The sequence below is a fragment of the Hemicordylus capensis genome, chromosome 17, assembly GCF_027244095.1.
Source record: "Hemicordylus capensis ecotype Gifberg chromosome 17, rHemCap1.1.pri, whole genome shotgun sequence".
NCBI classification, from domain to species: Eukaryota; Metazoa; Chordata; class Lepidosauria; order Squamata; family Cordylidae; genus Hemicordylus; species Hemicordylus capensis.
In genome coordinates, this window is record NC_069673.1 from 6,185,912 (window position 1) to 6,209,396 (window position 23,485).

The window sequence follows — 23,485 nt, forward strand, 5'->3', positions numbered from 1 at the left end:
CTCCTGAAACCTCTGAACATCTCAGACAGATGGCCTCTCATTGACCATCTTGAAAACTCACCTGGTGATTCCATACTGGAAAACACCATGACAGCAGAGCATGATTCATAGTGGTCTACACAATGCAGGCCCTTTGGTGCCCAGTGGCCACCCATATCCAATAGAGCACCTGCTTGGCGTTCAAAGGGTCCAAGGGTCAATCCCTGGCATCTTCAGACAAGGCTGGGAAAACCCTTGTTTGAAACCCCAGAGAGCAGCTGCTGGACAGAGTAGACATGGTGATGCCGATGGTGATACTAGCTGGACCAATGGTCTGACTCAGTATAAGGCAGACACCAATGTGCCTTTGCACCTGTTCCAGGTGCACCCTAGTGCCCCTTTAATGCCCCATTCTCTGCTAGTCTGGAATCTTCCACAAGGCTTTGGGGAACCCAAGGATCAGTATCTGATGCCTGTTGTTTTGTGGGCTCTCTTTGCATAGGTCACTCCCTTCCCCATGTCCTGTGATCTGCAAGGAGACTGTGCTTGTCGTGATCCCAACGCTCAAGAAAACAGCCGACGGGAGCTCCGTGGCTTCAGCTTTGGATAAATGCACAGTGATGAGGAAAGAAAAGGAACCACCACCAAAGGCAGGCGAGGAGAGAGACATCGCCACACCCCTCCCCGCTTTCGGTATCGTTTTTAAACATTTCAGCTGCTCAAAGTCAACGGTGTTTCTGCACCAAGGACCTTTAGAATCCAACCAGTCTGCCTTTAATTTCTTTGCCCGAGGAGAACTGAAATACTGGGAGTGGGAGGTGGGACGGGAGAAGGGGTTATTGTATTAAATGTATCTTCATAGCAAAAAGAAGCAGACCAAGAAACAGCAAACAGTCCAAAAGCAGTCAAAGAGGACTTCTAAGTGTCAGGAGAAACTGAAGCATGTGTTACGCAGTTGTGCATCCACCTAATTCAAACCACATGTGGTTTTGTTTTGGATTCATGTCTTTGGGTTATGTTTTGCTTTTTTTGTATCCAGATTAAGGCAAGAAACAAGCCATATATAAATATATACCTAATATTTATAGAGAGAACAGGGGAGGGAGGGTGGGAGGGGAGAGAGAGAAAGAAAGAAGAGCATGCCACAGATGAAGAAGGAACTCAACATCTTTGCTCTTGGGGCCTCGAAACTGTTTTCAGAAAAGACTAGCCTCTGTTGGTGCTGAATGCCAACAGCCCCGAAGCTTGCCGGGAGAAGTGGTTTCCCCACAGATGGGATTTCCAATGAGCAACTTTGGCTTGGGGTGGGGGAGCAACTTTTCCCGTCAGGTTAGCTCAGAAGAAGAGGCTTCCCAAGATAAGCCTGCCTCTGTTGCTGAGGGCCAAAGGGGCTGAAGCTGCTACGTTGGGGCCAAGAACCAGAGGTGCGCTGCACCATCACAGGGAACAGAGAAGAAGGTCAACCAAACCTCCATTCTGCTGCTGCTACTCCTGCTGCTGCTGCTATGTCTCATACAACTGATTTCTTTACCGTGTCAGGACAGGGTGACAACAACCTCCAAGCAACCAAACAGCCTGCCTTAAATCGCTTTACCTTTTGCCTGCATTCCAAACCTCCTCTGGTTTCCTCCTGGGCACTGGGGGCAAAGGAAACAGGTCACCAACCAGCCCATGAACAAAGCCAATGATGCACCAGCTGCACACACAAACAAACAAACACACGTGCAACTTCTCTCATCAGTCATCAGACTTGTCTAGCGGATCTCCTTCCCTCCCTACCATTTTTTGTACACTGCACTGAGAGGATCTCTCTTTCCTCAAATGGAAAGTCATCTGATGTGGATGGTGGGGGGGGAGAGGCAAGAAGGAGAGCAAGAATGAGCCTTTCCCAGAACACAAAAGCAAATTGCTGCAGACCCTCGAGCTGCGCGGGGAAAAACCATATCAGTATTATTGCATGGGCAGAGAAGGGGACTTGCGTTGTTATTGCCCTGGCCCTCCGAGCCTCTTCCGTGTTGCCACCGTTGGGAACAGCCCTTGTTGGTAGAGTTGGCTCCTTTCCCCTCTCACTCGACCCCCACCCCCACCCCACCTACTTTGAGATCATCTCATTCTTGTGGCTCGAATGAGAGAAGTGGCTTCCCTTGAAATTGGTCATCTCGAGAAGAAACCCCTCCCAAATCACTAAAAAAACCAACACACTCAAACAATACTACACATCCTAGTTAGAATAGGACCTCCTTAACCTGCACGCAGAAGCCCGGGTTTCTTAATCACAAGGGGAACCTGTAATGATGGTCTCGATTTTAGATGGTTGATGGCTTATTTTAGAAGCTCTAACCACAACATCACATTGGCTATCCAGCGACAGAGAGAGATATCTTGGTGCTAGGCTATTAGAGAAGACCTTATTTTATGGAAGCCCTAAGCATCAACTCAAGTTCATTGAGAAGCCTCCTGTGGGTCTCTCACCACCCTTCCTGCCACTACCCTCAGCTCTAAAGGCAATGGGGCCCTTAAAAAGCAAGAGGGAGCTTTTTTCAACAGCTTAACCACTTTCCCCTTCCTCCTCTTACCCAACAGACTCAGGTTGGTGGCCTGGTTTTGGCTTTCCCCTGTTGACGCAGCTGCTGAGAGGAGTCGTCCCAGTCTCGGAGGGTCATTTGGAAGCAGGTCTCAGCTACCTCCATTCTGGTGTCATTTGGTTGTAACTGTCGGTTTGTTCTAGGTTTTACCTGTGTTTTGTTTTTGTCTTTCAGTTTGTGTGCGTGTGTGTGTACGGCGGTGGGTGGGTGGGTGTGGGGGATTTTCTTTCAAATTCAGAAATGTGTTGTGCTGCAATGGATGCAAGTGGTGCATTGGGGGGAAAACCAGGGTAGACAAAGAAAGAACAGAGTCTTTGCACAGTGCTGGGTGGTACCGAGAACTGCACAAGAAGAGTGTAATCTATTTTGGAGGGTGGGTAATGCAACATTAATTTCTGCCAGTCAAAGAAGAGAATTAATTATATGTGTTGATTTCCCTAGAAATAATGTGAGGAAAACAAGGCACCGTTTCCTCCTGGAAAGTTCTCCTCCATGAACTCCACTGAAATGAATTTCCAGGTGGAGAACCTCCTGGTGGGTCTTGTCCATTGTCCGATTCCTTTTCCTTGGTGCTTCACCATAGCCAATAGGTGTCCGCCTTCCCCTTCATATTCTGGATGTATTCTTTGTGTGTGGTGACTTCCCCCTACCCCAAAGATATTTGCTAAGAGCAATGGAAGTTTTTCATTTGTGTTTGGGTATTCCCCCCACTCATCATCAGTGCACAGAACTCTTTTACTAGTATTTCACAGCTCTCCTAACTGCACAGTCAAAACCGAGAGCAAAAAGAAAAAAAGCATATTAAGGTGGGGGAGAAACCCCCATGCTGCTAAACTTATCAGACAGGTGATTCCGAGTCTCTGGGGAGCAACAAGGTTGTTTCCAAACTCCCCTCCTTTACTGTATTGTAATAGAGATGATGGGCAGGCAAGAAGAAAGGCTGGGCCTGTTGGAAACCGGAGGGCGTTGAGCTCTCTGGTGTGCCACTGTGTCCCTTCTGTGTACAGTGCTCCATGGCCTTCCCATCTGGAACTTGGCTGCCATCAAAACAGGGTTGTGCATAATGCCTTAATACTTACAAGAAAGCCCAGGCCTGATTCCCACAGCAGAGGAAGAGCCATGCTGTTTTTCCTGCATGTGCTCAAGTGGCTCCCCCCATGTGCCCACCAGGGAGCACCCACGCCTGCTGCTACATGGGAGCTCTTCCCTTGATCCCAAAGCACCGCCTCTTCCCCAAGCAGCTCACCTCCCGATCGCAGGGGAAGCTGCATCGATCTAGACAGTATTCATTGCCACACTTGTTGCCTAGCTGTCTTGTTTTCAGGACACAGTGGAAAGAAAGGCACCCTGAAAGAAGCTCAAAGCCTGTTTCGAAGCCGATCCTTGACACGCTCCCACCGGTGCAGAACTGTACCCTGCCACAAACCAGCAGCACATTTATCACCCAATTCACACAACCGGGGAAGAAACCCAAACCACCACACAGCAGAGGCACTGGTTAGACTAGGGAAGCGGCCGGCCAATTGCTCAGCCCCAAGTCTGAGTGATTTTTCCCGCTCAACTGTCCAGGCGGACGTATCTCAGGCTGAAACAAGATGGCAGGCTACAAGGCAGAGCAACGCCTATGATAGATGCCAAATTTGCTGCCCAGCAGTGTCAAGGTCATAAACACCAATGCTAAGGGTACGATCCAAAGTGCTTTTCCTTAGAAGCAAGTTTCGTTTGCACCAGAGGAACTCAACTCCACAGGTATGTGTGCCAAGGAAGAGAGGCCTCCTGTAGCTTTTCTGATTGTAATGAAAAGGGAATTGTTGCAGATGTCGTTTCACACCTAGTCATGTGGACATGCGCACCTGCTTGCAATTTCTCTCTTCTATGTAAGAGCAGGAGCTCTCTTCTCCTTTGCAACTGATCTCTGGGTGTCTGTTCTGGGATTGAGCGGAAGGCCCCGCTGTGTTGCCAGATGCAATTATTGTAAGAGTGGTAGCCAGAAGGAAATAAAGACTTCAGAGTATTAGCAGAATTCGAACCTTGCCCACACTCAAATTAACAGTTCCCTCACTATGGAAATTCGTCTACCGTTCCAAGAAAAGGAAAGGTGCATATGTAGCTACCGCCTGATCGCAAGCGCTTCACTTGGTTGTGCATGTGGATGGAGAGCTGGGATGCAGCTGCAGACGTTGGCTCAGACCCTCAGACTCCTTTGGGCCGATCTCTTAAGGCTTCCTGACCCTTGCAGCAGGGAAGCACCATGAAACTTTAGCATTCGTTTCCACATGCGTTCTGGCCCCCATGGGAGGTTCCCTCCTGAGGAATTGTGGCCATGGGCAAGGGTTAAAGCATCCCCCGCTTGGACATTTCAGTGGCAAAAAGCAAGCAGGTATGGCCAAACCTGCTTAACACAGCATGTGGTTTGATCCCTTCTTACCCAACAGAGCTCCTACCATAACATAATTTTTTTAGAACTAGAAGGGGTCTCTGAGACCTAGTCTAACCCCCTCTTTGCAATCCACAGGGATAGCTACCACAGGTGCATGATGCATTTTTCAAAAAGAAAGATATATTGCATCTAGCACTCACCTTTTGTCGGATTGGGGTCATGGCCCTTGAGGACCCATTTTCACCAGCAATTCAGAGGATAAGGAGCTGGAACATGATAGTGGAGCTTTCAGAATGTGGGAAGCCTGGGCACAACAGTCTCTGACTGCCATTATGGGGTTGCCTCTTGCTTCCTTTGAAATACACCCAAGTAGAAGGGGACCGTCCCCATGTTTCCACCCATTTGCCGCTGACTTCAAGGGAAGCATGATGGCCGTCTTATGTATTTTGAGATATAGATCTATGTAATATTACACGTATAATATTATATAATATATATATATATATATGTGTAATATTTGCAAACAAAACTGTGATCTAGTGAAAAAAGCAAACATGATGTATTCCTATTACCGACTGCTCCTCCATATTTATATATTACAATGTATCATTTTATTATGGTTATATAATTATGATGGTTATTCTTTATTGCCATTTTATTATGGAATCTGTTCTGATAGCCTGCTCTAGAGCAGAGTCAACTAATACTCCAAAAAGTACTAAGGAACTATTTTCACATAAAGAGTTCTACTGGTCTACTGTATAAGAAAAAAAAGAAATAATAATAGTAATAATAATAATAATACTGAAATTTTTTTACGAATGAGACAAAACAAAAACACAGTTTAAAACCTTATTTCTGTACCTCACGCCTGTAAGTTTGCTGCTCCTGTTTTTTCTTTTGTTTTCATTTCGTTGCTGCATTCATTTGTTTTTAACGAATCTAATTTAAATCTTCAAGCAATATATAAAGATGTAAATAGTAAAAAAGCTTATTTATTAAGATTGTCATCTTTTTAAAAATTTTATATTTACACAATTGCTCACCTAATTTATTATTATTATTATTTTTAGTGACGTACTTTTCTCTACAGTTGTCTGTGTCTGGATATTTTTTTAAATGCAATTTCTGTTCAAGTCATTTTACAGGGTTCATTTCAACAGGTCTGGTGTGTGTTTGTTTTTCCAAAGATTTCCCACCTCCATTTTTTTCTGGGAACTGATCACATTTCACTTATCAAAAAAGGGAAAAAAAAATGTCCAAAACATCAGAACTATTTTCACATTGTCTGTTCCTATATGTTAAAGTTCTATATTATATACATATATAGTACACCTTGTATGCGTCAATATTGACCAGTGTGGTTTTGTATATACTTCATAATCATGATTCACACACATAGATGGTCTTTACCCTGGGGAAAAAACAAATCTAAGGTAACAGTCTACACTTGTATTAAAGAGTTCTGAACTGGTGATGATATTGGTTTTCTCATTATTCCAACTGTGCTGTCTAACTTGGTTTCTTTCATTTACCACGCAGAGGGTTGAGGGAAATGCACAACCATCATGGCATAATTTGCAAACAGAAAAGTTAACTTCCTTTAGAAGTTGATATACTACACCCCTATAGAGTACTCTGTTGACGAAGACACTTTTGCCAGCATTTCCAGCCATCACTTGCTAACAGCCACGTGCAAGAAATAATGAACACACAAGGTTCTTAAGACTTTAAAAGCTCCCAAACACAAAGAACGAGCTACAGCCCAGAGAAAAGAGAACAAGAAACAGTGACCAATTTCGCCATAGCTTTGGCATTGTGCATGCCAACGTATCTGAAAGCAGTTCCTGATTACACCTTAAAGGCTTTTGAAGGAAATGCCACTGACACATGCCTATGCCAGAAACGGGCTTGCAGATCAGATCCTAATGGACACCTCTGCACAGAAACATTCTATAAAAACATAGGCAGTAGCCCCCTAGAAGTGCATTGGAATCAAATCTGGCCCTCCTCCCAACTGAGTTTGACATCCCTGCTTTAAGGCAACGAGTCCTGGATGTGCAAAATGGGCCATTTTGGCCAGCTCAATTGCCTCAAGCATTCTAGGTCTCCACAATAGTTCTTTGGGCTTTTGTGCTCACTTGTTTACCCAGAGAGAAATGCTCATCTCTTTCACCTCCCCGAGAATGAGGCTCTCCAATCAATTCAAATTGTTTTCATGTGTGCAGAAACTGGACGCTGCTCCATTACATGCCCAAGGGGATGTGCAGGTCCAAAAAGAAGAAAAGGGGTGGGGGGTGTGTGTGTGTGGAACCAACCTCAACACTCTGATTTCTTGCTAATGCATGAAATGTACTGATGTTTAAAAAGAGATTGAGAAAAGGGGAGAAAATGTGGTGGTGGTGGTGGTGGGAACGATAAAAAGCATGTTTATGGAGGAAAGCGTCGAAGGTACACCGACTGCCCCAAGATGGCCCAACCAGGCTGCTTTTGCTTTTCCTACATTTCTTTCCTTTGCACTTTTCATTCAGCTGAAGCCTGGGTTCCTTAAAAGTGAACTGCAACCACCTCTTTCCCCTGTCGCCCGCCCAAACGTTAACTCACTAGCTTTGCTTCAAGTGGGCATGCTTCAAAGTTACGCACACCCAATTTGCAGGCAGCTCAGAGATATTTGCCTTCGTCTAATTTCTCTTCATATCTACTGAGCATACAGCTATACCTGCACCAAGACTGTGCGAGTTTGTTAATATGTCCACAAAGAACAATATCAATACACAGATAACCCACACTAGCAACAAAGCTCATTCCACTGAAACCAACTGTGAAGTACCCATGAATGTTAATGGGTGAATCCGGCCTGTGCCAACACACCCAGTGGCCTCAGTTCCAATGTATAGGATGCAGAAGCAAGGCTCCCACATCACTGCTGTGGTGCTTACTCCACTGAGATCCATGTCAGAATCCTGACTGTCTCCCCAAAGGGTCAGGATTTCAGCTCATAATACCACACAGTCTTAATCCTACAAATCCCAGCCACTTTTTTCCATCACATACAATCATTCCAGTTCGTAGAGGCTGCTATAAATGAGGTTTGCAGCCACACACACACACACGTCTGGAGAGGAAAAGGGAGTCCCTTTTCCCATCAACCCCCCTCCCCTAATAATTTCAAGGCTCAGCTTTTCCATTCTGCCACACAGAAACCGCAGCTGCTGCCTTTGCAGCCTCCGCCGTGCAAGGCACTCAGGAGGGGCTGCAGCTCAATGGTACGGCAGACGTTTGGCATGTGGAGGTCCCAGGTTCAATCCCTGGCATTTCAAGGCAGAGCTGGGGAAGACTCCTGCCCGAAACTCTCGGGAGCTACTCCTAGTCAGTGTAGACCACACAGAGCTAGGGGGACCAGGGCTCTGACGCGGGAGAAGGCAGCCACCCTCCTGAATCAGCAGGGATACCTATCGCCAAGTCCAGCACCTCCGTCTAGCCCTTGGAAGACATGGGCAGAGCTCTTGGCTGGACTCTGTGCCGAGAGTGCACACAAACAGGGACAGGCTGGCCATTCCAAACCACCCTCTGCAAGTGCCGTGTGCGAAGTGACGGGCAGCACATTCCACGGCATCCAGAACGGGGGGCTGTGTCTTACCTGAACATGCACATGTCATGGCATCCCAGAAGGCGAAACCTTGAGGGATGGCAGATGCCAGTAGCAACCTTTCAAGAAGGCATTCCCAAAAGGGTTTGTAAATAAACAAATCAATTAAATTTAGCCAGAATAAAGATTATCCCTGAGAAATAGGGTCAGCTAAAGCTTATCGAGCAAATGCCGCCAAGGAATGATGCCTTTTGTTAGCAGGCTACATGTTACCAGTTAGAATGCACGAAACATGTCTGAAATTATAGCAGTCTCCATTTTATTTTATTTTGACTCTGCTTTCGAGGATAGCAGTCATGTTGCAACTGTGGGTGATTTCTAACTGCTTCACAACATGTCTCGTTTTATTCTCACGGGAACTCTAAGAGAACTAGCAGCTTGCTCCATACCAAGCATGAACCTGAATCTCACATCCCAGTATTCAGTTGTCCATATCCCCATCTCTTTCTCCACAATCATTCCTTCCAGACATGTGCCCTGTCTGTCATCTCTTTCCCCCCTCCTTCTGACCACCTTCTCCTTTTCTAGCCAACTGTAACTTTCTCCTGCATCCTGAACACCGCTGAAGACCTAAACACACTTTGGTGGCACTGGTATTTCTCTCACCTCCCTTAAATCAGCTTGCAAAACAGTTGTAAAAGTTGGTGCCAAGTAACAGAAAGCAACTGGGATACAATATTTGAGTTCAGTTTTTGCATCTTTGCATGCCTGAAAGTAGCATGACCTTAAAGAGTAGTATGAACATCCAATATATGTGACAAAGCATTTAACGTAAGTAAGTGCAGACATAGGTTTGCCCTGCATCAGCCACTCTCACTTTTAGTGCCGGAAGGGGAACACCATGGAGAGAACCAGTTTTGCTTTGGAGAGGAAAGCAGTAGCAATTCAAAGAGAAGGGCCATTCAGAAGGAGGAAGAGGATACTCGCCTTGCAAGTTGAAGGTCCCACGTTGAATCCCTGGCACATCCTGGTAGAGCTGGGGAAAAGATACCTGTCTGAAACCCTGGAAAACTGCGGCCAACTCCTGGAGACGATACTGAGCTAGATGCACTAGTGGTCTGACTCAGGACAAGGCCAATGGAAAATGTTGACACGGCGCTTCCTTAAGAAGGCCGAAAGTCTGGCATATGCCACTTCTGAAGACTGCAATGCACAAAGCAGAAAGGGCCGCTTTGTCCAAGCCCCACCCAGTGTACTCCAATCCAGTCCCCAAAGAAAGAGGCAGGGACCAAAGACGACGGAAAGTATCTGAAGGGTATGACCTGGGTAACCAGGCTGGGAAAGCCGAGCCAGAAGGGACTGTCGCACTGGCAACAACTGGGTGCAACTGCGGTGCTTGAACATGGCACAGGAGGGCCTCTGTCCTCTTCCTGGTTCTCCTTGGTCTTGTCCCTGCCCCCCGCCGCCAGCGGAGTGCTCCTGTCTCCTCTTCAAGAGGAGAGCCCTCTTAAACCAGCCTGTGGGCTATCAGCTAAGTGCCCAGAGATTGCTGCCACATCCCAACGTGGGCTTAACAGTGGCACTGCTCCTGGAAATCAGTTAGTGGCAATGGTGGCTTCCAGCAGGGGTTGGGGCCAGGAGCCCTGGGATATGGTCCTCTCCAGCTGTAGTGTTGGCCAGGGCAGCATCCCCTGGATGTGAGGGGCAAGGCTGAATAGAGAGGAATCGCCAGCCACAGTCCCAGTAAGGGGGGGTGGGGGGCTGACACCCTGTTAATTCCGAGGCTAAAATGGCTTGTTAAAAACCTGATTCACAGGGATGGGAAATTACACTAGAGATTTCCATGTTACTCTTGGAGATGCCCCAAGACGGACAGATAAGCAAAGGTTTTCAACAAGGCTTCCCTGCAGAGTATCTTGGGGCTCTGTTCACATAAGGTGAGCTGTTTCTCTTCCTCATATAGGCCTCCCCCACGCCCTTTGTGCACCAGATGGTTTAAAGCGATGTGCCCTTCAAGGGGAATTGGTGACCGAAAGAAAATAAAAGCAACCTGGGAAGCTTTGGCCGGGGGTGGGGGGTGGGGGAAGAGAGAAGCCCACAGAGCCGCTTGAGCTGACAGCTCTCATTTCCAAGTTGGGGGCTAAGTGTCAACTCCCTGCCATGCCAGGACTCATCTCAATGGCCTTCCTAGCATACCTTAGGCCCTTCCCCATTTACCAAGGGCTATCAACTCGTCCCCCTCTGGCGCATCCGCTAGCCCATTCCCGTAACCTTTCACCCTGGGAGGGTCTGTTCCCATTGGTCTAAAGGAGGAAAACAAAGGCAAGAAAGCAAGGCGGAGAGAGGGACACAATCACCCCCATGGCCTGGGATCCTTTTGTATCAGGAGGTCTTTTTCAGGGCAAGATGCTTTGAAGAACACCCAGGAGGAGAAATAAAATGGCTAACCCCCACCCCACATGCAACTGGGCTAAGCTTTCCACTGAACAGAATGCCCACAGACAGACCTATCAAGCAGCCCCACATATCCATGCATGATTTTTCCGAGCTCATGCTAATACGATTAAATATATTCCTCACAAGTACAGCCGAGACATCTTGGTGCTTGTGTGCCAAACCAGTCGAGACACCTACTGCATGCTGGTTTCTAAGTGTTTCAAGGCCAAAAAGAGGGACTGAAATGACTTACCCCTTCCACCTTGCTCCTCTTCACCTCTGTGTTGCATTGTGGTGGCAGGCAGGGTGCAGAGCATCATGTGGAATGAGAAGCAGCTGACAGCAACCAAGGGGAACAGGGCTGGCACCACCTGGCGTAGGGTTCACAATCCCAGTCTCCCACTCCAGTCACCAACATGGCCTCAATTGCAACACCTGTGTGCTCAGGCCAATCAAAATCCCTCCCCCTGCAATTACATGCTGCTTTCAGTCTCACTGGAGGAAGAAGACAGACAATTCCTTCATCATGTCTGGCATGGCCCTCAGCAAATTGCTTAGCCATGTGGGTTTTCCCAAAGCATGACCATGTGTGGCTCCCATGACCATTTGGGAGCCTTTCCTCCCAAAATGAGGACATGTGGATAATAATGATCAGAGATTTCACGTGCTTCACCTGAAAACCAACAGCACAGGACAGGAACATTCACCTACATGTAATTTGTTTCCATTCTGCATCATGAGGATAGAATAGTCCTTTCTAGCCCTTTCCCCTTTAAAAAGAGAGGGGGGGGGAGGGCTAGGGAAAAACAAAAGAGAAAACCTCTGCCCATGTAAAGAGTGCCAGGGTGAATGCTTACCAACATCTGAGCCAGCTGCAGATTAAATCCAGTGCTCTTACAGCACTCCCAGTGGCTGATCTCTCAGCTCACAAGCCACACCACCGGCTGAGAATCACAGGGCAGGTGGAGGAGGCAGGGAGAGCTGCCATCCTGTCCGTCAAGTATGAAATGTGGGGCTGGAGGGTAACTGTCCACAGAGGAGGGCAGCCTGCCAGGGAACAGACACCTGTGTATATATTAACAGAGGGCTCAACAACCTGCCAAGTCCCAGGAGCCGGAAAATGCAAGAGGCTGGCTTCAAAGCCCCAGCACCACATGGCAAAAAAAGTTTCCAAGGAGCAACCACAGAACCTTCCTTTCAGTCGGGAGCTCTTTCATGTGCCCTGGGCATTTGGTTTGGCTCACAAGCCCAGCATCAAGGGCTTGCCTCAGCCTGGGGCCTCCAGCAGGCTTTGATCTGGAAGGCTAGACCCATCACACTGAAGCAATGGTATGGATGGTCGGTGGGCCAAGGCCTGGGAATCGGGGTGCGGGTGGGGAGATGGTGTCCACCATCAGCCAGTAGGACAGTCATCCTCAAGGGCAAAATTAGGGGCCAACCCTGGAGAGTTGCTGGCAATATTGGGCAAGGGTCTGATGCAGTACAAGCCAGTTTTGGTCACTCTCTCTCAGCTTAGCCTACCACAGGGTTGCTGTGAGGGGAAGGGCCTAGGATAAACCTAAGAAGAGGAGGAAAACTAAAACCAAGCCATTTACTACAAGCAATAGGGAACCTTATTCTTCATGCTCTACAGTACTGCCTTCCCCAACCACCTCCATCCACATCCTTCTAAGAGAGACTGACATCTGCTCACCTGCTGCAGATGCACCTTAATGTTTCTTTGGGGGGGCAGGAAATCAGGGTGGATCTTAATCTGTGCACCGGCGATATTAACAGACAAGGCAGGTACCAAGATGCCACCAGTCCTGTTTCTCATCTCACATTGGCAGGCCATGTCTGTAAGTGGAAGAGAAGAGGCAGGCTTATTCAGCATGGCTTAAGAGCTGCCAAGGGGGATTGCTCAATGCTGTGGCTGCCCTCTCTTAGGGCATCACATGACAAAGACAAAGACAAAGAATGAAAGAAGATCAGCAGCCCAGTGCCAGGGTGCCAGCCAGGGCATCAAATAAAAACTCATCTGCACTTCAAGGTTAAACAAGAGTAGATCTTCTATATTGCTTTAACCTTTTCTCCATGACGAATGCATGGCACGGGATACCATGGGGGCTGTATAGGAGAGGGAGAGCTTGTTTTTAAAAGGAAATGAGTGGTGGTGATGACAGAGAGAGAGAGAGAGAGGGAGGGAGAATATAGCCCAGAAGTGATAAAAGATGCTCAAAGGATTGAGTGATGCTGCATTATATCCTTCTATACTTCCTTCTCTAAAGTCAACCTGGTTGCCCTTCTTCCTTTCCCACTTCCGTGAGAGCAGAGTCCCAGTGCTGCTAATCCCCATCAGCTCAGAGCTGGTTACCCTTCTTTCCCTCCCCATGCCAAAACCAGACACAAATTGCTTTTCCGAAAGCTGCCATTGTTATTCTCTTGAGCTCCCGCCCCCCAAAAAAACACCTCTTGAGATCCCTAGATAGCAATAGCAATAGCAATAGCACTTACATTTATATACCGCTCTATAGCTGGAGCTCTCTAAGCAGTTTACAATGATTTAGCATATTGCCCCCCATCATTCTGGGTACTCATTTTACCGACCTCGGAAGGATGGAAGGCTGAGTCAACCTTGAGCCCCTGGTCAGGGTCGAACTTGTAACCTTCTGGTTACAGGGCGGCAGTTTTACCACTGCGCCACCAGGGGATGAAGCACTTCCTTAGGCAGCTCTCATAAAAGCCACTCCGCTCCACCTGGACAGAAATACAGACATTTGGGAACCTCTGAACAGGTGCCCCGTCAACTGAAGAAAGGCCAGGCAAGCAGGGAAGGTGGAAGTAAATATTAACGTTTTAATGCACAGCACAACCTGCCAGGACCCTGCTAAAGATGGCTGCGCAAAACCAGCAGTTCTGGAAACATGTAGTGTTGTGTTGGTGTGGAAATTCAAAGGCTTCCTAGCAAAGTCCTTGCCCCTGCCCGGTGTTAATGGCTTGATCTGTACTTCCCGGATGGTCCCTCCAATTCGGTGTAGGATCTGCTGGCTTCTTGCTAACCACACTCAACTTCTCTGGGATGCCAGCCCTCCCGGGCAAGGGTGCTACCCGGGCTGGGAGCTCCAGCCCAGATGCAGCCGGGGCCATCAAACCCCACCACTGGTGTGCCCCCTCCCCTCCCCCACAGTCCGAGTCCTCTCTGTCTCTTCCTCTTGGCTTCTGAGCACGTTGTCTACGGATTTAGTAAGAAAATGATTAAAAAGGAGAGGCTCTTATTTTGTTTAACGAGTAGAATGATTACTTCCTTAAAAAAAACACCCAATAATTAAAAAAGGGAAATAAGCCAACAAAAAGCCACCCCCAAATTGCTGATCTCTCCATTCACTGCTGTCCGGGTTTTTGAAGTCTTGTGTGGCTCTCATCACTTCCGCTTCCTCGGATCTTAGGATGCCGCCAGTCCTCGACTGCCTAGAGTCCCCGTGCCTCTCTGTCCTTGCCTGTCCACTGGCCGGAATTGCCTCTCATCGCCCCTTGGACTCGCCGTACGTGTTGCGCAGCATGGAGACCATTTTCTCCTCACATGTGACTTTGGTGTCTTTTAAGATGCTGTACCAGACCATGCCGGGTGGCCTGATCTCCTCACTGCGGCAGAACAGGTAGGGCATGGTGTCGGTGCGGCTCTGGATGTAGGCGCTGCCGAGCAAGGTGGAACAGTGTCTGCTGACCTTCTCCAGCCGCCTCAGGATGAGGTGAGCTTTTCTGCAAGGAAAAAGCACAGGCTGAGACTGGGCAGAAGGCAACTGCCAATCCGGAGACAAGTAGTCAGGGCAACTCTTAGAAAAGAAAAGAAAAGAATAATCCAACGTTGTTGGTCAATATAGTCTCCGCATGATCTTCCTGAATTTGGATCCAAAATACACAGACTAACTATCTGTTCCAGATCTTTCAGGTTTTGGGAATGCTTTGTGACAAAATGCCATTCCTAACTGGATTATCCTGTTCATAGTTTGCAAGTTCTGTGGAGGATTCCGGAGATTTTGCAGAGTAAGGCCCTGCTTACTGGTGGCAGTGCTCATGATTCTGCTCCCTGCTGCTGGGTGCCTCTTCCCGCCGCCCGCACCTCATTATTTTTACTCACAAGACTTCTACCCAAGAAGTGTAGGCAAGGAACCATTACTCTCACTCTGATTTGACTTCATTATTTAGCCCTCACTGGTTACATGGCATCATGAATCTAAACAGAATAAAAGTAGGAAACACTGTCCTCACTCCAGTTAAGTGTCAGCAGTCATCATGTATACAGATCTTGTGAGTCATGTGATGCTGTCATAAAGCTAATTCAGAGTGAAGGGAGAACACATTGTTTCTTGCATGAACTCTGATAACTTGTAGCTGAACGTAAACATAAAAAATTGGCATGCAGTTGCACTGGGGAGTGTACTCACTACCACAACTAGAACCACAAAATACAAGCTGTTGGCCATGCAGTATACCTCTGAGTATCCAATATGAACAAATAATGAGGTGGGCTCTTGCCTTCAGGTCCTTCTTGTGGGCTTTTGGAAAATATCTAGCTGGTCACTATGGAAAGCAGGAGGCTGGACCTTTAACCTGACCCAGCAAAGCTGCTCTTACATTCTTTTTGCTCATATATCTCCCAAATGTCACTTCTGCAGGAACTGCACACCTCTCTTCTCTATGCTCGTGGCATTCTGTATTGTGAATTGCACAGACCGGCATACTGGCTGTCCCATACAAGCATGCAGTGGCATTTTGCACACTTCCAAACGTATATAGTTCCTTGAGCCAAACTGCCATGAAGATGACACTGCCTTCATGGTGATGGGGGGAGGGGGAAGAGTAACCACCGGCATGGCAGAAGAGAAAAGAAAAAGGCCAGCGGGCTGGGGAAAGCACTTTAGAGGCAGCACTAAATCAAACAGAAGTGGGGATGGAAGTTAACTACGGTGGTTTGAGAGCGCCAAGACCACTGATTGCTCCCCTCCCTTGCTGGTGCCACAGAACAGCTCCGGGTTTCGGCTTGGGGCTTCTGGGCCATTCCTGGAGGAATGTAAATTCCAGCTAATGACATGTCGGGAGCAGAGCCGCCAGTCAGCCAAGTCCAAAACCGGGGATTATTTGATTAGGGGAGCTTTGTGGGGGTTTTCAAGCCCAGAACTGCCAGTGAGACCTTTGGGGAAGACGGCAGGGCGATTTCTTTATGCGGCCATGCGTGTACCAGAGGATCCCCGGCGGACTGCAATTCCAAGAAGGAATTCTTCACACGTCGTAAAAAGGGAAACAAGGTGGGGAAGCGGCCCTAGAGCAGAGGGCAGATGACCATCTTTCGCTTTGTAAGGCACTGTGCATTTTGGGAGGAGTGTGCATCTTAAAGCCAAGCTCACAGCAGCCAGGACCTGGCCCCTTACTTACTGCTTCCTCTGCCAACTTAGTGGACTAAGTGTTGCAGTGCAAGGGTGCCACGTAGGCTGCACAGCCCAGTCCCTGCTCACTTGGCCCTATAACAGCTGGACTTCCCAACTGGATCCTCAGGATCCAAACTGAATCCTTGTCGCATGAACAGCAGCAAGAGATTCATCTTTCCAGGGGGGCGGGCATAGCTCAGTGGTAAAACATCTGCTCTGCATGCTGAAAGTCCCAGGTTGAAATTCGGACATCTCCAAGCAAGACTGGGAAAGAGTCCTGTCTTACTGGCAGGCGGTACAGGCAATACTGAGTGAGATGGACCAAGGGCTGGGCTCATTCAAAGGCAGTTTCACATGTGAAGAAAGGCCCCCAGTTTCGTGGAAGAGCACCTATTGGCATATCCAGGTAGGGTTGGGAAGGACACCTGTCTGAAACCCTGAGTCGTTGCCACTCAGCCTATACAGTACTAAGCTAGGACTAAGGGTGTGACAGTGTACAAGGCAGCTTCAAATACTTGGGACAGGACTGTAACTTGCTGATGCCTGTTTTCGCTGCAGAAGGTCCCAAGTTCAATCATTGGCATCTCTAGTTAGGCTGTGAAAGGTCCATCAGACACCAAAGAGCTGCTGCTAGTCAGCATAGACAGTACTGAGCAAGGGTCTAGCTTCGTATAAGACAGCTTCATATACCTTGACCTGCCCTTGCTCTCTTCCTGGAACTTGACATTCTGCCCAGCTATGACTATCACCTTGTATCATACCCTGAGCTGTTTTCTCCATCCTTGTGTTGGTTTTGTCTTCACACCTGATGGTTAATACTACCCCTCTTCTCGGTATCACAAAAACATCCCTTTGTCCTCATCCACATGTTGAGTTTGGGAGACCTCCTCTGCTCCTTGCTGACAGTCATATCCATGCAATTCTAAACCTGTGAAGATGACCGCTTCCCAACCTAAACACTTTGGATTGGTCCATCTCTCCAGCTATACAATGGTGCTTTGGTCCATGAGAACACTAAAGGGCGTGGCTCGTGGAAAATAGCCACTAATTGAATTGGCCAGGATGGGCCAGGGAAGCAGCAGCAGCTACAAGCAAAAGTAAAATCTAGAGGGGAGGACAGATTGGAGAGGAGGAGGAAATGGGGCCTTCAGAGGCCTCTCTTATGACAAATTCCCTTTCAGCCCAAAACAGATTATTGGGAATATCTGGGCGAAGCCGCTGGTGTGACTCAACTTGTATGAAAAGGTTAATGAAGTAATGTCTAAAGGTTAGACTTATCTTTGGCTGACATCTTCCCTTGAGGAAGGAGGAGATGGAGAAGAGGAAAGGAAGAAAGCGGAAGTAGGGAAGGGGAGCGAGATGCCTCCTGGAACAGGCAAGGTTATAAATTATACAAGCGGCCAGTTGAATGTCATAAATCAGACGCTGGGTCCGCTCCAAGGACTCCCAGTGGAAGCTGGGGGCCGCTTCTTCAAAACCTGGAGATGAAATTTGCCCAAAGACTGACCTGACCTAACTCCCCCTACCACCACCTCCGGAAAATAAAAACAAATTTTAAAAAGTCAGCAATTAATTAAGTCATTAAAGGGCAGGGTCAGGGACGGCAGAGGAAGGGAGTCTCATGGCAGGCCTTCAACTGTCAATTTGCAAACGCTTCCTCCCGCTGTGGGCCATCTCCACCCTACCATGCTCATGCTTACGGCTGCTGTTTTCAGGAAGGATGCAATTATAAAGGGGGCAAAAACTGACTATGAAGGGTGCCGTCACGGTGCCTTCTTTTGGCCAAGCACATGGCCAAAACTTGGGTGGTTGGGGAGTCTACAGAGGAGAATCAAATTCAAAAGCAATAGCTGGAATATGTAGCAGTGTATGTGAGTAGTGGACTAAGACTGGGGAGTTCCGAGTTCAAATCCCCACTCAGCCATGTCACTCAGTGGGTGACCTTGGGCTAATCGCCATGCTTTGGCTTAACATATCACACAAGGCTATATTACAAGGACAAAATGGGGGTGGGGGAAGTTATGTAACCTACCCTGGTTTCTTTGGAAGAAGGGTGGGATTAAAATATGTCCAGTAAAGTAAGTTCAAGATGTCTAACTGGATTCAGCATCTACATCACAAACATACACGTGTGTGTCTGAGATCACTTTAACAAATTTTGGACAGATGTGCTTTTACTCTCATTCAGAACACTATCTCCACTGGTGAAAAGACTAGATATGACGACGACAATGGCAATAACATGAACATTCAGGGCCTATAATATTCCCTGAGGACACCAGACCCCCTCCTCACTCCCCACAGGCTTAGTATGGATCACTAAGCAGTGCTACAGAGATAAAAATTGGTGGCTATTCACAATCCCCATTCATGAAGAAGATATATCATGGAGCATGAGGTTAGAAGAACTGCCACTCACCTGATCCTGGCAACTAAAAAAAAAAAAGCCAAACCCACCATCCCACAAGTAACACAAGTCACAACGTGGCCTGTGTGTCAGATCATTGGCAAAATACAGCTCAACATACCAAGCTGAAGCCCCTTCCACAATACCCTTGTGGAGGGAGAATTCAGCTCAAGTCTGTTCGAGTGCACTGAGAATGGTTCTGAGGATCAGCTGAAAAATCCTCTGTTTGGAATAGATGGGAGAAGCATTTGTCTTGTGGTTAACATGCCCTGCAAAGCTTCATCTGTCATTTGCAATGTTCTCCAAAGGTCAAGCTTGAAACCTTCAATAGCCAAGCATCGGTGGTAATATGGGGGTTTAAGGTGACCAAGGCTGTGTCTAGAAAACCCAGACTTCCTCACAGCGCTAAGCAATACCTAATAGCAACAGCAATCAAAGATTTTCTAAAAAGGGGTGTGGTCTTCTATTGGAAGCTTGTTTCCCCCTTGTATGTAGGCACAGGAGCGATACATATGGGCGAGACAGACTCTCAATGCACAACCTTTATTCCAATAAATGCCTGGGTATATACCCACAAGCATATAGTTTGGGCTGAAGAGGAGGTTACTCCAAACAGGACCTTCAGGGGCAATTTTCAACAGGGAAATGGTGTGGCAGCAAAAGGTTAAATCTACCCTCTACCTATGCTGAGGCACTGGCTGGGATTCCATCCCCTGCTGCCCATGCCATTTTAAAGGAAAAACCGCTCTCCTGAAACAATGACACTTCTAGTTAGATCCAGAGCCCATCTCTTGAGCACAAGGACTGATCAGAAGTGACATCCAGATGTTACATTTTAGTGGGTTTTGCGGATGTGAAAATCATCCACCCTCATGCCCATCACTGGGTGTTCTTGCTGTGATGTTTCACTCAATGCAACAGAGGCTACAATTAAACAAAACTTTCCCCAGTGAACCCCATTTGGAGCAGAATACATTGCTCACCCTTGGATTAGTGCAGGAATCTTTGCTCAATTAGTCTGGAAAATATTACCGCTCCCCTCATTTGGGGAGAAATAATTTGTTTGCCGGGTGGGGTGGGAAGGGGGGGCAGCACCAGCACAAAACCAAAGCTTGTGCAGAGAAGGAACGGCTGGCTTCCGAGAATTGTAAGGAAGGCTGCGTAGGAGCTCTCCTGAACGTCAGTGTACAGCTTCTGCTCAGAAGAAGCGACAGGCACTGTGTCTTCTTGCAAACAGCTGTGCAAGAGAATCTGCGGCTCTTCCCCTGAAACTGGCCCCCCGAGGCCTTTGGTGGGATATATTTATTGCACAGATGCAATGAGCTCCCTTCTTGTTCCCACCGGTTTATGACCCAACGTTTATGGAGGACGGGTGGTTCCTCTGATAAAACATTTCAAGGCACAAAAATAAATGACCCCCGGAGAACACCAATAGCTTGTCAATTACATCTCCTTGAGAAGCATCCCATCAAAAAGCCCCTTTTGCTCACCTCCCTTTGCAACTGGGAGCAGCCAGGGAAGGCAAAGGGGTAATCTTCAGGGGCAGGGGCTGGTTTGGGGAACCTCTTACTATGCATATGGTTCTCCGACAGAGTAAGCCACCAGCTCTACAGGTTGGAACATCTCCCTAGACCAGGGCTGCACAACGTCAGCCCTCCTGCAGATGTTGGTCTACAACTCCCACAACCCCCAACTACTGGGCACTGTGGCTAGGGATTATGGGAGTTGTAGACCAAAAACAGCTGGACAGCTAACGTTGTGCAGCCCTGCTCTAGACAGTGAATGGTTCTTTGGCACTAGTGTGATGCCATCCATCCAGCAAAACCATTGGCTCTCCACAACAGGGAGGACTATAGGAAGACTAATGGTTAGGCTATGACTCTCTCGGGGAATCAACAGCCTTTTCTGTTTCTGACCTCCCAGCTTAGCCCAACTCCCTTCACATCCAATTCGAGAGTCAGTGCCACGGGGAAGCGCTGGATGTGATGTGCGTCTAGAAAGGGTTGGGGCACCTTAAATCCACCTCCAGATGGGGAAAAAGCAGCCGCAGAAAACCCCAGAGACACCATTGGGCAAAGAGCCCAGCACCTAACAAATATTCCCACATGGACCAAAGCAACAGCTAGAGCCTTTGTGTTCTCTTCTGAGGGAAGAACTGTGGCTCTGGGAACTTACACGGAGGGAAGAGCCTGAAAATGCAGGATTTACGTTGAGCGCCAACAAGAAAGGAAACGAGCAGGCGAGGGCAAAAGAAACAATAGCGACACGGGAGGTTAACGAGCCATCAAAGAAATGACAACCAGGGTCACTGCGGTAGGAGGCTCCCTTGAATTTATGCCCAGAAGAGTTGTAAATACTCATAAAGGACTGTTAATATGAGAAGGGAAGGAAGGATCCTAATTGCATCCAACAAGATGGGTGAGGGAAGATCTTAAACCTCCACCACATAGACAGAGAGGGAGGGAGACAGGGTGGGAGTTATATGAGCCATCTCCCATTTCCTCGTCAATCTCTCGTGGCTATTCGTTGAGGAGGAAAGTATTCTACTCAGAGACATTCAAAAGAACAATGACTTTTGCGGGGGCATGGGGGGGGGAGCTAGGCCACTGTGGGGAACTGGTTTGGGTACCTTAAGGACTGCTTTCTCCCACACAAACCTGTCCAAGTACTAAAAATTGTCCTCAGAGGCCCTCCTATGGATTTCCCCAGCTACAGAGGCAAGGCAGGTGGGAGCCAGGGAGAGGGCCTTGCTTTCTTAGCTTTGCCACCACGCCTGCCCTCCCCATCCAAGCTCTGAAATGCTTTTCTCCAGGGACACTCACCTGGCAGGACTCCTGATGTATCCAGGTGAAAATTTAATTATTTGCTGAAGCTTTGGAGAGTTTTTTTGTCTGTTTGTTTTTAAAAGATCCTTTTATCCCTGAGACAATCTGGTTGCCCTAACTGCTGAATTTATTAAGTTTCTCTGTTGATGTTTAAACATACTTTAATGTTTCTAAGTTTGCGGTAAGGCAGTCGGGGAGTCCTTGGGGACCTGAGAGCATGGCATTAAATAGTTTACTTAAATACAGGCATAGTTTCCCTTCAAAGACGAACCTTATGAAGAGCTACTTGGCTGTAGCCAAAATGCCACCGGAAATGTCGTTTGTGTTCATGGGATTTTATACTCCTAATGGGTGGGTGGGGATAAAATTGTAAAATACACCCCCATGATATTTCCAGGGGAGGAGGAACCATCAGAGCCGCTGATGCCGGGAAGATGCAGATGCTTATAGTCGAGTAATTGATGTCAGCAATTTTAGTTCTGCTGAAATAATGGATGCATTCAACTGGGGGAGCGGGAGTAGGGTGGAGTCAGGCACCATTTGAGATTTGACTAAATTGGCTAGACTAAGCAAGCTTGCTTCCAAGTCAAGATCTCCCATCACCCCACTATGAGCGGCAGCTTGAAGTCCAACCCTTATGAAGGAGAGCAGTTGGGTCCAAAGTACCAGCCTCAGACCCCCATCCTGCTCCCTGACACCATGTCCGAGTTTAGGCTTGTGAGCCAGGAAACCCCAGAGCCTGAGATCTCTGAAGAACCAAACCTTCCATGCTTAGAACCAGGCACTCCCTAGTGTCCATGTCCATGTGTATTGGGATAGAGGAAATTGGGCAGTGTAGGGTCTTAACATCACTCAAGCAGGTTTCAGAGAAGAGAAGAGAAGAGAAGAGAAGAGAAGAGAAGAGAAGAGAAGAGAAGAGAAGAGAAGAGGCAACAGGGCTTTAAACAAAAGACTCGCCAAGTGTAAATACCTGGGGCCAAGCTCATCCTCACTGCGCCAGACAAAGTCTCCAAACTTCTCATAGTGGGAGTTGTAATGATGCTGGATGCGGAAGAGCATGGAAGCAGAGACCTCCATCAGGGTGTTGTATGCCGTCTGCTGCTCCTTCCCGCTGGTGTAGCCATTGTACAAGTTGTAGATCTTATCTGCTATTTCTGGAAAGCAAACAGAGGAGACAAATAGGACCATTGTCCAAGTGTGTGGGGGAACAGAACCAATGACCTGGAGGAATCAGCAGCAGCAGGATAGACAGATGGACAGCCAAGGGGTGGGACTGCAAGTAGTTCATGCCCCCAGATCTTGAAGGATGGAGAGAAACCTAAGGAAGAAGGCAAGTATCCTGAGCCCAGGCTGTTTAGAGATTTAAAATGGAAACAGGCTCTTCGACTCTTACCTTCTGCCTTGCTGTCATCCACCAGCGGGCAGGCTGTTCTCAGGGTGACCGTGCTCAGCTCTGAGTGCCTTCCTCGGGTGTCCACAGCGTAGAGGGTGAATCTGGAAGAGACAATATCCATGAAACCCAAACATGCAAACTTGAGAGACATCTACTGGACTGGTCCCAAGCATGATACCGTCCAGTTCAGGGCATGAAAAACCTGTGCAAGAGATTGTCTAGCTAGACAAGGCTCAATGATCAAGAGTCCAAAGTGCAAAACACCTAAGGAGATATTCACGGCATTGAGGGGCTGCAGCTTAGTAGCAGAGCATGTACTTGGCATGCAGAAGGTCCCAAATTCAATCCTCAGTTCACAAGGAACTCAGGCAGCAGGCCTGGAAAAGATGACCAGGGACAGCTATTTCTAGGCAGAGCAGACAATACTGGGTGAAGCAGCCCAATGTTCTGACTCTGAGCAAGATACATTCAGCTGTTATGGTGTCC

The 23,485-nt window shown here is 47.9% G+C and overlaps 2 protein-coding genes across 11 annotated transcripts in view; one reads left to right on the forward strand and one right to left on the reverse strand.

Moving 5' to 3' along the window:
• The window catches only part of PAPPA (pappalysin 1), a 195,709-nt gene extending 195,098 nt beyond the window's left edge, over positions 1–611 (forward strand). Inside the window, exon 22 of the mRNA XM_053281794.1 lies at positions 482–611. Within this exon, the coding sequence (XP_053137769.1) occupies positions 482–589 (108 nt within the window). The 3' untranslated portion in view covers positions 590–611. The remainder of the gene's footprint in view (positions 1–481) is intronic.
• The window catches only part of ASTN2 (astrotactin 2), a 582,654-nt gene that overhangs the window by 3,365 nt on the left and 555,804 nt on the right, over positions 1–23,485 (reverse strand). For 5 of the 10 annotated variants that reach the window (XR_008312700.1, XM_053281796.1, XM_053281797.1 and 2 more), the window contains exons 21-22: positions 23,000–23,100; positions 22,577–22,760 (exon numbers count right to left, since the gene is read on the reverse strand). Coding sequence is in view for 8 of the 10 variants with exons in the window: in XM_053281796.1 (XP_053137771.1) it covers positions 22,577–22,760; positions 23,000–23,100 (285 nt within the window). In the remaining 2 variants the exon portion in view is untranslated. Of the gene's footprint in view, positions 1–12,662; positions 12,806–13,784; positions 14,708–22,576; positions 22,761–22,999; positions 23,101–23,485 lie in introns of those variants that run through there. The other 5 variants (XM_053281800.1, XM_053281795.1, XM_053281802.1 and 2 more) reach the window with 2 other exon arrangements.